Source organism: Sinohyriopsis cumingii, chromosome 4 (assembly GCF_028554795.1).
Source record: "Sinohyriopsis cumingii isolate HCF-2022 chromosome 4, ASM2855479v2, whole genome shotgun sequence".
Classification (NCBI taxonomy): Eukaryota; Metazoa; Mollusca; class Bivalvia; order Unionida; family Unionidae; genus Sinohyriopsis; species Sinohyriopsis cumingii.
Window position 1 is genome coordinate 91,902,939 of NC_142964.1, and position 13,676 is coordinate 91,916,614.

The 13,676-nt window shown below is 35.3% G+C and overlaps 1 protein-coding gene across 2 annotated transcripts in view; it reads right to left on the reverse strand.

Moving 5' to 3' along the window:
- Nucleotides 1-13,676, reverse strand: part of LOC149801669 (structural maintenance of chromosomes protein 5-like) — a 126,216-nt gene that overhangs the window by 87,467 nt on the left and 25,073 nt on the right. For both annotated transcript variants that reach the window (XM_089955946.1, XM_089955945.1), the window contains exons 5-8: nucleotides 11,614-11,826; nucleotides 10,524-10,685; nucleotides 4,127-4,198; nucleotides 2,350-2,411 (exon numbers count right to left, since the gene is read on the reverse strand). In XM_089955946.1, the coding sequence (XP_089812072.1) occupies nucleotides 2,350-2,411; nucleotides 4,127-4,198; nucleotides 10,524-10,685; nucleotides 11,614-11,826 (509 nt within the window). The remainder of the gene's footprint in view (nucleotides 1-2,349; nucleotides 2,412-4,126; nucleotides 4,199-10,523; nucleotides 10,686-11,613; nucleotides 11,827-13,676) is intronic.

Sequence of the window (13,676 nt, forward strand, 5' to 3'; positions counted from 1 at the left end):
AACTAAATCCTATTCTCCTCTAAAGTGTCAACCAGCACATACTGAAGGTGATTATGTCTGTTATATACATGCTTTCATATAAATAGTCACCATTCTGAAGACTGCTTTATAGTTTTTGACTGACTGAAGATATGCATGTGTATATTCATTTAGACTGATACTAACTAAATCAAATTGTTATGCATAAAAGATTCTATTGGTGTGTGAAACTTGCTAGAAAATCCTGCAAGTCAACAGTACCAATAACCTGAAAATACCACTGTTCCCATCAATAAACCAACAGGCCTGACATTTCATCATACAAGACAAAATGTGGCCAATGACACAGTGGTAAAACCAGGTAGACAAGAACATCAGCCCTTAGAATAGTTATTTATATTATGAAAAATGAAACATAAAGAAAAACACAAGTTATATATATCACATGTCCAATTTATTAAGTTTCATTAAATTAAGCACAACATGGCCACTGTTTTTTGACCAAGACAAATATCCTGTTAAGTCCTGCATAAAAAATGAACTGTTCCAGAACTCAATATTAATTCAGTATTTCTAGTTAAATTATGAGACTCACATGAAAATGCACTGAGCTACAGTCTTGGATATCATCTGCATTATCGTGGTCTTAGCATGCAACCTATTTCTGTATTCTAAGTGAATTCTGTTGTTGTTGTTGTAGGGTTTAATGCCATTTTTCAACACACAATAGGCTATACATGGCGGCCAGTATTAATGGTAAAGGAAGAACCCGGGAAAGCCACGGAAAGAACCACTGACCCAAGAGAAGCTACTCGCAAGCTTTCTCACATATCCACATTGGCTGAATCCGAGACTCGAACCCACGCTGACAGAGGTGAGATGGCAGTGATCCGTAACGGAAAGCGCTTTAGACCAGACCACATGGCCACTCGGGGGCCCCCCAAGTGAATTCTGTAAAGCAACAATCTTTTTTCATTTGATAGTGTTGTATTCCTTTTGAACAGTTCTTTTTTTCATGGCTGTGCTTGTTTTTTAGCATATGGTGGTGTCTGTTTTGATCTGAAATGCTAACAAGTTGACCAAGTTTGGGACCCCCTGGTGAAAATCAGGTTAGAACTTATAATGCAATGAATGAAACCACTAAGTTTTGTGCATTTTTATATCCTGGATGCCTTGTTTTTAAAATCCTTTTGGGGAGAGGTTTACAAACAAATGGATGCTGTGAGAATACTACAGACCACTATAATTTACTAGATGATATTGGAGGATTTCATAAATTTATCAGTCAAAAAAATATGCGTCTCCTATTGCACTGGTTTTAAAATTTGGGAAGTTATTTATTTTTTTTAACACTATATATACTATAATGATTAGTATATATAATGTACTAAGCACCTGTGGGAAAAAAGTGCTATGGTTGGTAAGGAAAAACAAAGTCAATTGATAAGAAACATATTTTTTTGTCCTCAGACAATGAGGACAATTCTTTGACTTTGTAGTATATGACATTAGCTAGTGTTATATAATGGATACAATGAATTTCAAACAAATGCTGACTTATTTTAATATACTTTTCTTTTGATTGGGTACCCAGGTAACTGATTGTTAGGCTAGACGGGTACCCGGTGTAAGTTTTGTAAACTTTTGAAAGATCTAGACCCATGATGTTGAATCACAAACCAGATCTGCATATTAATCAAGGACAGTCATTTGACATGGTTAATTTGAACTTCATTTTTTAATGATCACAATCTTTCTGAATTATATTTAATAACTCTGTTGATGAAAGTTGTTCAGTTTTGTCCATTTTTGTAAAAAGCCACAATCAACAATTTACAATGCAAAATGCAGTAGGCTTACTTACATGCATTTTATTTGTATATCTGTGTCCACATATTCTCTCCCTCACTTCCATTTACATACATGACATGCAAAACAACTGGGCTGTGTTCAATAATGGTCCAATACAACTGACAGCTATAACATGGCAATAACTAGAAGTGCCAGTTATATGTGGCAGCTGCAAAGGCAAACCTTAATCATCAGAAAAATTAAGGTTAGATTTCTCTCAAATTGGTGGAATAATGTTGCAGACATGATAAATAAATTTAAAGCTTTCCATTGAGTGCTTAATATACTTTAACCTGAATATTTCCTTTAAGAAATCAGAAATGTACCGGAGCATCAATTTTAAATGAAAACTGAGCGCCAGCTGTATCACGTATCATTAAAAATACCATAGCTAACAATGTTGTTAGTACAATTCAAAGCAGTGAAAGCAAAATTTTATTCCAACGCTTCAACTCCTATTTCAGTCAATTAACATGCAAGTATCAAACAATCCTGACAAAAATGATCATGTCAATGTACCTTTTTCTTCTGGTAAGCTCTTGCTCTTTCTTAAATTTCAGCTCATCTTCAATCTCTGTGAACTGAAAAGGACAGCCTGAATGGTCATATCTATTAAGCAATCATACGACATAAACTGCTGGACTTTTTAAGGTCCTTTCAATATATATATATATATATATATATATATATATATATATATATATATATATATATATATATATATATATATATATATATAAATACCCTTTATTTATTTTGTAACTGTTATGACTCTAGGGTCTTAAACTAAGTATTAAAAAAAGTGAAAAGCTTTGTAAAATTCAACAAATAATTTATTTCCCTAGAATTTAAAATGAAAATTTAAAAGGAGCTTAAAGTTAAATCCCAAAGTGTAGTGTTCTGAATGAATTTTAGTGGTGTTACAAATGAATTCAATCTTGAATGTTTTGATGTGCAAGCAGCCTTAAATATGCTAATGTGTAAATGGTCTTGATGTACCACAATTACATAATCGAGAATGTCCTTGAATGAATTCGCAATAATTCCAAAATAGTGATTTGATGCTAAAGTCAAGAAGCACTTTGTAATTGCAATACATAACATAAATAAATAAATTCCTCTCAAATTATAACTGAATACAACTAAAATTTATTCCACAAAAACTGATGTTAAGATTCGGAATGAGTAATTCTAGTATAAACAACCTTTATATAAAAACCTAAGACACAATAAGAGAACCAGGATGTGGGTCAAAAGTTAATTTCCAGACCATTCTAAACCAGGTCAAGTCTTTAACTTAAATTTTAGCAAAGAACACTACATACATCAAGCAGACCAGGAACTTGCAAGGGGAAAACCAACATCCTGAACTCGGACAGAAGTAAATATGTTTACAAAAAACATGACATTATCTTGAAGTGCAAACCCACAATCATGGACAAAACTTAGCTACGTAATATGATATTGTTTACAAATATGACCTTTAAAATCTAAATTCATGAAAGAATGTAAACATATATTATAGCCATACCAAACAGTGGCAAAGGTTAACTGCCAAGTCAGGAACTGTAATGGCAAGAAGAACGTCTGAAAATTTAGCCCTTTTTCTTCAAAACATTATGCTCACTCATTAACAGGATGCAAACATTGTGTAATTTGCATTAATGTTTGACACTTTATTTTTCTTTTTTGAAGACTTTTACTAATTACACATATATTTGTTGTATATTTGTTTTAATTGATAGGCCATAATATAAACAAGCTTTCAGCTAATGACTTCCTGGATAATGAAAGGAAACTGTCATTATTACCATTTTCATTAAAAGGTCACAGTGATCTATTCTGATATTAGTTACTCTTGTTGAGATACATTCAGATCCCAATTTTCATGAATGTAGGTGCAAAATGGTAAAATATAGTGAGGATGTAACAAACCAATGGCTCAAAATGCAACAGAATTTCAAGCATGAACGTTAGGTCAGTGACCTAGTTTTTATGTGGCTGAATTACTCTTCCCTCCATGCATCCACATTCTAATTTTCTTAAGTATAGGTGAAATAGTGTCCAAGACATTGAGGGTGTAAAAAATGAACAAGCACGTGAATATATGACCGAAGAAACAGGCAAAATGTTATTTCCCATCCCAACTTTGATGGGATCTAAATCCTAGGTTATTTATCATGACTCACTTCACTGTTCAGACATTTCAGTGCAAATGTGATAAAAAAAACTTGCATGTTATGAGTATGTAAGCATTAAATTCAAGTTCAAATATGGATTAATAAATTTACAATACCTTATCTGATAGGTCATCATTTTCCTTACTGTTCTCCTTCGCCTTTCTGGCTACTTCCTGAAGTGATGCTGTCTGTATCAAAATAGAAAAGATTCCCATTTTTATTTCAACATGTACTGTGCGTCTGTGATTTGGATTTTTTAACGCAGCTTTAACAATTTTTCAATCATATCACTACAATGTCTGCAGTGTTGCAGTGTATAGTTATGTCTAGCACTGGGGCATCATGCTGCAGACATGTAGCATGATGTCCCACCCAGTCATGTTATCCTGACACCAGGCCGACCAGTCCTAACACTAACTAACCTCTTAATGCTGAGCACCAAGCGAGGCAGCTGTTAGTACCATTTTTGTAAGTCTTTGGTATGAAAATTAATTCTGTAAAATCGTGCTGAACACCACCATAATGAATCTTATTTGAACACAATCTAGCATGAAAGAAAGCATATATTGCTCACTAAAACATTAATTTGTTTAAGACCACAACCAGCTGACTTATGACACTGAGTAACAGAGAATGTTATGTTGATGCAATTAAGTCAGGATGATAGTAAAGCATCACAGAGAATCTGGATACGAAATTACAAACCCGGATTAAAAATGAACTTGGAAAATATGCATTTGAAAAGTAAGGAAGTGTGATCTGACACAACAAAGACACCATAATGTTCACCTAAAAGATCTGTAAAGATTTCAGTTCCAGAAACTGCAGTTCCTAATCCAGCTGAGGTCAATGCCTTCTTCCTTGACCTCTCAACTCAATATAATGATTGAGGGTTTAAATAAAAATCTACATGATAGCAGCAATCAACTCTACCTTGGTGAGAAAACTACAATTGACCAGATGTGATGTCCAATAAATGTTTGCGCTTTTTAACACATTAACCCCTGGCAACGAGTTAATGTGACAGGAGGTAATACCCTACTGCCGCGCTCTGTAGCATCATGGTCATGCATGATACACTAAAGTGGGTGGTATTATAGAAAGGTAGACAGATGTAGCTCTACAATGATACCAAATAATCTGGAATTTCTAGTTGCACTACAAAAACCTCATTTTTTGGACCCAATTCTTTTTATACCCAAAATTCATCTGTGGTTGGAATCTGATTTTGTGTCCAGATTTTAGACTTTTCGGTCTCAGATCTAAGGCAAACCGGTTTGAACTGCAAACAGACTGATGAACCTTTGCAAAAAGTAGGATAAGATGGGCATTTGGAATAGACAGTGGTCTCAATACAAAAATAATGGGTCCGTTTAGCACAAAAAAAGAAGAAGAAAAAAAGAACTCCAACTTTTACCCTTCTGCTCATGCACTAGCAAAATAGCCAATGAAAAACAATGTTTCTAACACAAGTAGGCAGCATGTTATTGAAAGATCACCAGGGATTTGGTGTTTTCGAATGTATTCAGAAATAGCTTTCAAAATGTGTTTCCTACTCAAATGTCAGGTGAAAACAACAAAAACCTCCAGGGGTTAATGTGTTAAGAGGCTCATTTCTAGATAACAATAAATAAAAGCTTGATCACTCAAAAGCTTTGTATGTAAATCATGAACAGATTAAAGCATACAAGGTACTCGTGTAGAGTTAATCATGATTCACTGAACAACTCTGCTGAATCTACTATGAAAACCAGATCTGAATCAAACCTAGACAAGTACATATTCACATTAAACCACAAATTTCATCATTTTTGCTTTCTTCTGTAATTTAAGGGTTATTTCAGTGAGACTTCAGGTCAAATTGTAAGGTTCTATAGGTCAGGATTTGCCCCATCTGCTCCCCTTTTCTGGAAGATGTATTGATCAACTTGGCATATAGGCATACAGTCAGCATTGTTCTCAAAAATGCCTTTAAAAGCCCAGCATCTATTCTAAATGCATTAATAGGATCTCTAAAGGACTGCATTGATAAAAATCAACCAACACAAATGTATATACTGTCATTCTCTAGCTATTAAACCTCTCCTCTAGCTAGAAAATGCCTCCTTTTTCAAAAAGGGAGGCAGAAATGTTCCAATTTTCCTTTTCAACCTTTAAAAAATATAACAGACCGTGTTTTGCATAAATAAAAATCTATTTTAAACTGGCAATATCTATATCTAGAGGTCTAGATTAAGCTCTGTTTGCCAACTGATAAGTCCATTCAATTCATATAAAGCTGTTTGCCAACTGTTAAGTCCACTCAATTCATATAAAGCTCTGTTTGCCAACTGTTAAGTCCACTCAATTCATATAAAGCTCTGTTTGCCAACTGTTAAGTCCACTCAATTCATATAAAGCTGTTTGCCAACTGTTAAGTTCACTCAATTCATATAAAGCTCTGTTTGCCAACTTATAAGTCCACTCAATTCATATAAAGCTGTTTGCCAACTGTTAAGTCCACTCAATTCAAATAAAGCTCTGTTTGCCAACTGTTAAGTCCACTCAATTCATATAAAGCTCTGTTTGCCAACTGTTAAGTCCAATCAATTCATATAAAATTTGTGACCTGGCAATTTCCAAATAGCACATGCACAGAAACAAACACACACACATACTACATATTTAGATTTCTAATGCTGTGCAATTTATCAGAAACCAATTTCTGAAGAAAAATGTTTGTTCAATAATATTTACCACATCACAATATATTAGAAGTATATTCACTGCTCCCAATCCAGCCCTCTCAAGCAAAAATAACCCAAACATGTACACCAAGTTTTTGGCTTGCTAGGGCAATAAAAGTACAAAAATGTTGCCTCCTTGCCAAGACAAAGGTTCACCAAGAATGGTTTCCATTGAACTGAAGACACGATGCCAAATCCAATCTATCTCCTTGGTAAACTTGGAAGCCTGTGCCTGAATTATAATCTGGTTAGTAATAATAATGGAAAAAATACATTACTCCAAAATTAGTTAATTCTTCAAATACATTACCTGATCATACCCACTAGGAGAACAATTAAGAGGAAGGAGTTTCATCCCCTTACCCCAGAAATGGCACTGGATTTTGAGGAAAAGCCTGTATACCTAGTTGTTTCAGCTGATGAGAAGAAACCTTTTTCACGGAATATCTGGTATTTAATTCAGGTCATTGATCAATAATTCCTTCCAGTCGAGGAACACAGTACTAGGGATTAGTCAGCACCTGGATTTCATCATGCTTTCTGCAGGACTTTGGGAATAAGGTGCAGTTGGGAGGAAGGTCAAAAGTTCAGTATGGAAAACCAACATTTGAGTTCTTCTGAAGGATGGGAATTATCCTTGTGAAAAGACCTGCTGATGTTATGATCTTGTTGAGCAAGATGATGGCAACTCAATCAGACAGCTGTAACTATTTAAAGAAAGGCTTATCTTTTTTGGTTAAAATGTCAAAAATGTGGGAATTCTAATGTGGCCACTGATGAAGCAGAAGAACAGAACTCTGGATGTGGCACCTCAAGGACTTCTTACATGTGTCCATGTCTTCCCTAAAAATTATTGGCCTGTGAAGTTAAGATGCAGTTTGCATTTATCTGTCTTTGATGTCAGCGTCTAAGAAACTTTCTACATTGGTAGCAAAGACTACTTTGTTGTCCATGCTGGGAAACAGTAAATTTCAAGTGTTGGCTTTGAGCATCTTTGAAAGACTGAGATGGACATTATGTATTCATGAAAGAGCAAATGCAGTAAACTAATCTGTACACGATTCATAATGAAGCCAGTACTAAATATTACCTTTAGCAGTCTGGTACTGGATATCATGGAAAGAACTATCATCACATGCAATGTCAGTTCAGCTGCATGTCCATGACATATTGGGCTGGAATTGGCATGGCCAGTTTACACTAAGCAACAGTCAAGACAATGCCTGAACTAAAGTATACAAGGTTTGATGCCAGCCATATCCTGTGGACCTGTAATGGCTATCTAGTGATGGATCACCGTAGCCAGTACTAGGGAGTACAAGTGGTACAGATCCTAAAACATCAGTGGGGATCAATATACCATGTCAGTACTGGCCAGGTAGAAGTTGTAGTGCTGATATGAGGGGTGACAAAGGGGCTTACAGCAAATATTGGTCTTTGGGGTAGGGGAGTAGAAACAAAATGGCTAACAAGAGACCAAGGTGGACATGACTAATGTAAATTTGTGAAAGCAAATTTATATATTTCGTACAACTGTGGAGAGAAAATAAGTCTTGAGTATAAGTTGCCACATTATCTAAAAGGCCTAACAAATTTCAAGTTGTTTTTCTGTGATTCATTCTGAAAAAGACTGGATTGGATTGGATGGATAAGATTAGAAATTCATTTAACTCCTTTGAGTTGCAGAAATTGGACTACAGTTTTATGACCAAAATTTATTCCTCTGTGAAAAGACTTTTTGCCAGAATTACTTAAAAAACATGATTTACATGCTCTATATAATTAAATTTGTATGTGTTGTAGCTTGCTGTAAATTAAAACAAACCACAAACAGTAAGCAGCACATAAAAGGAGTAGCAATTACTGAATCATGCTTTTTAGTCTACATCCTGTACATTTCAAACAAAAATCAGAAGAAAGAGTAGATGTTTTAATGAACAAAATCTCTTATTGAACATTATCTGTGAAGGACATGAAATGCAATCTGGCCACAACAATATGAAAATCTGGAATTGGTTGCGTTTTTAAAATTAAATTTATTTTAAACTCAGAAAATTTCCAAGGCTGGTGTCCAGAATATTGAAGAATCAGTGTATCTTGGTTATTGATGGTAAATGTGCATGTTGTACATGAAAAAAAAGCATAATGGGCTGTTTTTATTAATTTTTGAAGCTAAATATACTTAAATATACTATCATGAAATTGTGAGTACTAAATAAAATACCTCTGAATAATATATGAACAAAAATGTTTGAGTTTCATTGGCACATACAGTGTTACTTTGGGGGTGGGGCATATTGTTTCAGACTTTGCTATTTCAAATGCAGGTGGGGAGAAACTTGCTAACCTTGAGTTATCTGGTCATGGATTTTACTACAGATTAACTTGGGTGCTAACAGCCCAAATTTTTACCCTATATAGTGACAATACAGATAGTATTGTCAGGAAGCTGTCAACTTTACAGAAGAAATCTTCATCTGTAGAGTCATTCATGGGAAGTCAGTGACCTCAAGGGTTTAATGTGACCAAGATACTGCAGTCAATGGTCCATTGGATGGAATTGGTTTACATGGGGTGAAGGGTCATATGTTCTGGATGAGCAGGGCTGTGATATTAAGAGGCACTCATGAGATCCTTTGGCAAGTTGATTGGCATGGACAATGCGAAACAATTCTTTCATCATTGGGTTGGGGTTATGGAATCAGAAACATTTCATATTCATCCTCTGCCATGCAAGCAATGAGATAAATAAATACAGTCCACTTTTGAATCAATCTTAAAATCAATCTAACTCAATGTCACTATGTGTGTGAAATTTAAATTCAGTATCACCTTATGTGTGAAAATCAATCATAAATGAACAACACTTGTGTTTTTTCAGCTTAAGACAGGAAAATCATTTCCAACATTAAATATATAATAATTAATTTAATCCAGTCTATTTCTATTTTATTACAAGTTTGTTTATTTGGTTAGAAAACAGATTGCATGTACATGGTGAAGAGAAAAATTCTTGGATCACTTGAAACTTGTGAAGGAGCACAAAATTATGTGTATTTGAACAAGCATACAGATTAGGTATGAGACAAAGTAACTGATGAATGACATGATTTTGCACCAATTCCTCTATCCAAGCAGAGATCACTCTTACCTGATTGTATCTCACAAAGCAGACACCATTTTAGCACTTTCATTGCTGAACAGCTGCTTCAGAGGTTGAGAGAGGTCCAGGGGCTCTTTAAGAGTTTGAGGCCCCTAGTTGATAAGAGTATTTAAGATATGCACCCCACCCCACCCAGGACTTGGCCTGTTGCTAATACAAACCAAAATACGTAGCTGATGTTTTTTGTTTGCTTGAGAGGGCTGGATTTGTGAGGTAATGCAAGAACTGTAATATATCATGAGGTGATCAATTGTGAGGTACTGCAAGAATTGTAATATATCACAATGAGGTGCTGCATTGTGAGGTACTGCAAGAACTGTAATATATCATGATGAGATGATCAATTGTGAGGTAATGCAAGAACTGTAATATATCATGAGGTGATCAATTGTGAGGTACTGCAAGAACTGTAATATATCATGATGAGTTGATGCATTGTGAGGTACTGCAAGAACTGTAATATATCATGATGAGTTGATGCATTGTGAGGTACTGCAAGAACTGTAATATATCATGATGAGGTGATGCATTGTGATGTAATGCAAGAACTGAAATAAATCTTGATGTGATGCATTGAAAGTAATAAAGGAAAGTGGAGTTTAAAGCAAACTGTTGAACGAATACCTTGTTCTTCATTAGAACGTCAATGTTATTTTTCTCTTTTTCTGCAGCTTCCAGTTGTCTCTGTGCAGGAGCAAAACTCTCTCTGGCTCGTTTCACCTCCATCGCCTTCAGTTTCTGCTGCTCCTTTACATCAACATACAGCCTTCGCTTTTCCTCATATTCCTAAGTTAACACATGCAACAAACGTAAAAACACAGAGGATGACGTAAAAAAACTGAGCTGACTGCTTGACAACTTTGCAAGATTTCAACAATATATATGGGACAATGTATACACCATATTGTGTCAGAGTATGTTTACTGGTTCATAAGCAAGTCTGGTTACAGGGATCTGCTGTTGCAGTTGTAGTGGAGATATAACACTGATGGAAAAAGGACAATAAATTCTATCAAAATTAATCCAGAACAGATGCTACACTTAATAGTCACTATTTATATGTAATTAACAATTTGCCTACCAAGAAGAACAAATGAATGAATGAATGAATGGACAGATGGTAAATGTGATTACTGTATTGGTCTTGCATCTTGACTAAAATGTCACAATTATTAAAGGAAGAGTTAAAAATTTCAATTATTGTCTATACCAGAGGTTTTAATAATTTCATTCCAAATGATCATACATCATAGCCATGACCTGCATGTCTAACCCAACAAAAGTTCAATGGGGTCATTTACTTGGTGAGATAGAGATAAAGGCATACTAAGGCTACATTCCAAACCAGAAGTGGGTGGGATTAAATGATAAGAAAAAAAAGGGAAAAGAACAAAATTTAACAATGAAGTTAATCTAGGACATGGACAGATGTACCTAATAAAAAAATAACATAAGGGTGGAAAAAGCCATCAGCAGCTGTCATGCTCTACTGGTTTTCTATTTTACTTCAGCAATGAAATCACTAGTTAAATATTTATATAATCAGTTTCAAAGAGTTCCCACTAAACATTTTGAACTTAAACCAAACTGCCAGATAACATCAATAAACCTTAGCGACTATCAATAAATTGTTCCCATTTATGGTGACATACTAAAAGCAATAGTTCAATAAGCTAAACAATAATTCACATAACTTCACAAGGAATGTACTTACAACCCACGCTTTTTTCATCTGGAGTACTTTGATCTTCTCCAGATAGTTTTCCCGCTCTTCAAAGTTTTTAACGTCCTGTTCGAGACGAGCATTCTTTTGTTTCTCCTGTTCTAACCTCTCCTGTAGGTTGCTATATGCAAGCTCCAGTTGCTTGAATGTGTTGGTAGCCTCCTTCAGCTTCTGATGGTTCTCAAACAGGTCTGCAGAACCTACCTGATTGTGCAAATATAAGCAGAACTATAATCCATTATGTAAAATTACTTTACTTTGCACTGACTTTACAGTAGGTTCTATCAATTTATGAAATATTAATACTGAAGATGTTGGCATGATCTGGTCTAAGAGATCCAGAACATCCAGGGAATGCAGAAGAAAGCAGTTTTTTGAATGGTCAATCACATATCCTTAAACATGTAAGAAGTGCTAGGATCAGGCAAGTGCTAGGATGGGAAGAGGAGGTGGGAGGGTTTGGTTTAGTGTTTTATGAAACAGAAACAAAAGTTAGTGCTGAGGCATCTGGGGTAAAGTAGTTTCACCAAAGACACACCACAGTAGCCAGCCTAGGCTGATTAGATGGTAACATTCAAACCCACAACCATTCAGTCTAGAATCCAACACTCTAACCAACGAGCCACCATGTGATGTCTACCGCCAGTAGTCACCTCTTACAACATGCAGGGGAGTGAATTTGGCCTTTCCTACATCCCTGAGCCAGTAGGGGGCTGATGTAGAAGGTAATGACCATAAGTTTAACTAACCAAGGTTACCCAAACTCTGCAAGTCTGCTGATGTCTTAGGTGCTAGTGGCCGGTGGGGGGGGGGGGACATGGAGCTCAGGTCAGATTTATGAATATTTTGAGCAGAGCTGCAAGATCCCCACACATTGGAGTATGAAGCTGGATTTATGTGGGATCCATGCTTGGATGCAGAATACTGACTACATGTGTAATGTACCAAATAAGGTTATATATATTCGACCTGTTTACTGTCAGTCATTTTAAATCATATAGCCTTGCTTGTGTGTGTCTACATGCTACTTTGATTATACAGTCAAACCTGTGTTAAGCACCCATATCATAGCAGAAAAGAATGGGTTTCTTAAAACAAGTTGCATTTTAATACAGGTTTATTTCTATTATGTAGTTTTAGAAGCTTTTAAAATGTGGCTGTTTAAAACAGATGGCTGCTTAGCTCATTAACCCCACCCCCCAGGATTTTTGTCATTTTTGACTGAAATAGGAGTAGGAAATGCATTTTTGGGGTAACTTCTAAATACATCCAAATACATCTGCTTCCAAGAGATTTTCATTTAGCCAGATGCCTAGTTGGGTTAAAGACATTGTTTGGGAGTGGCTAATTTGTTTATGCATCTGCAGAAGGGCAAAATTTGGAGAAAAAAAATTTCTCGTGCCTTGACCTCTTTTTACTTCATATCTCAAACTTAACCTACTTTTTGCAAAGGTTTACATGTCCATGTGCAGTTATTACTGCTGCACAAAACAAAGAAATTAAGGTCATTAATACAAAACAACAAACAATAAGTAAATACTACGTACCTACTCCAAAACAGAATAATTAATTAATGAATAAGATGAATGACCATATCGGTTGATTACAACTGCTTCCTTTTTAGTGCCGATAGCACAATGATTTTAAATGGAGGCAAGATCCTCGGGTGTAGGCTGACTGAAGTTTCAGGGGCAAATACTCTAACAACTCCGTTAACGAAGTTTGGGAGGTCAGTAAAACTTAAATCGTTGGCAAACAAAAATACAACCAGATAATGCAACATAACATAATTCTATGACATTTCTAAAACTTTAAAAGACTTTTCAAGGCCATGGAAATGCCTTTCTGTAATTTAGAAACTTTTTCCATGATTTCCATGACCGTGGGAAGCCTGATTTAAGTTTTCTAAACAGGGGAGGCTTTAAAACAATTGTCTTGTTCTGATTTGAAGTGTAAAAAAGGTTACTATGCCATTCCTTGCATTACTTGAAACAAACTTATCTTGTTATGAATGAAACAATAAAAAATACCCAGTCAAAAAGAATAATTTAGCC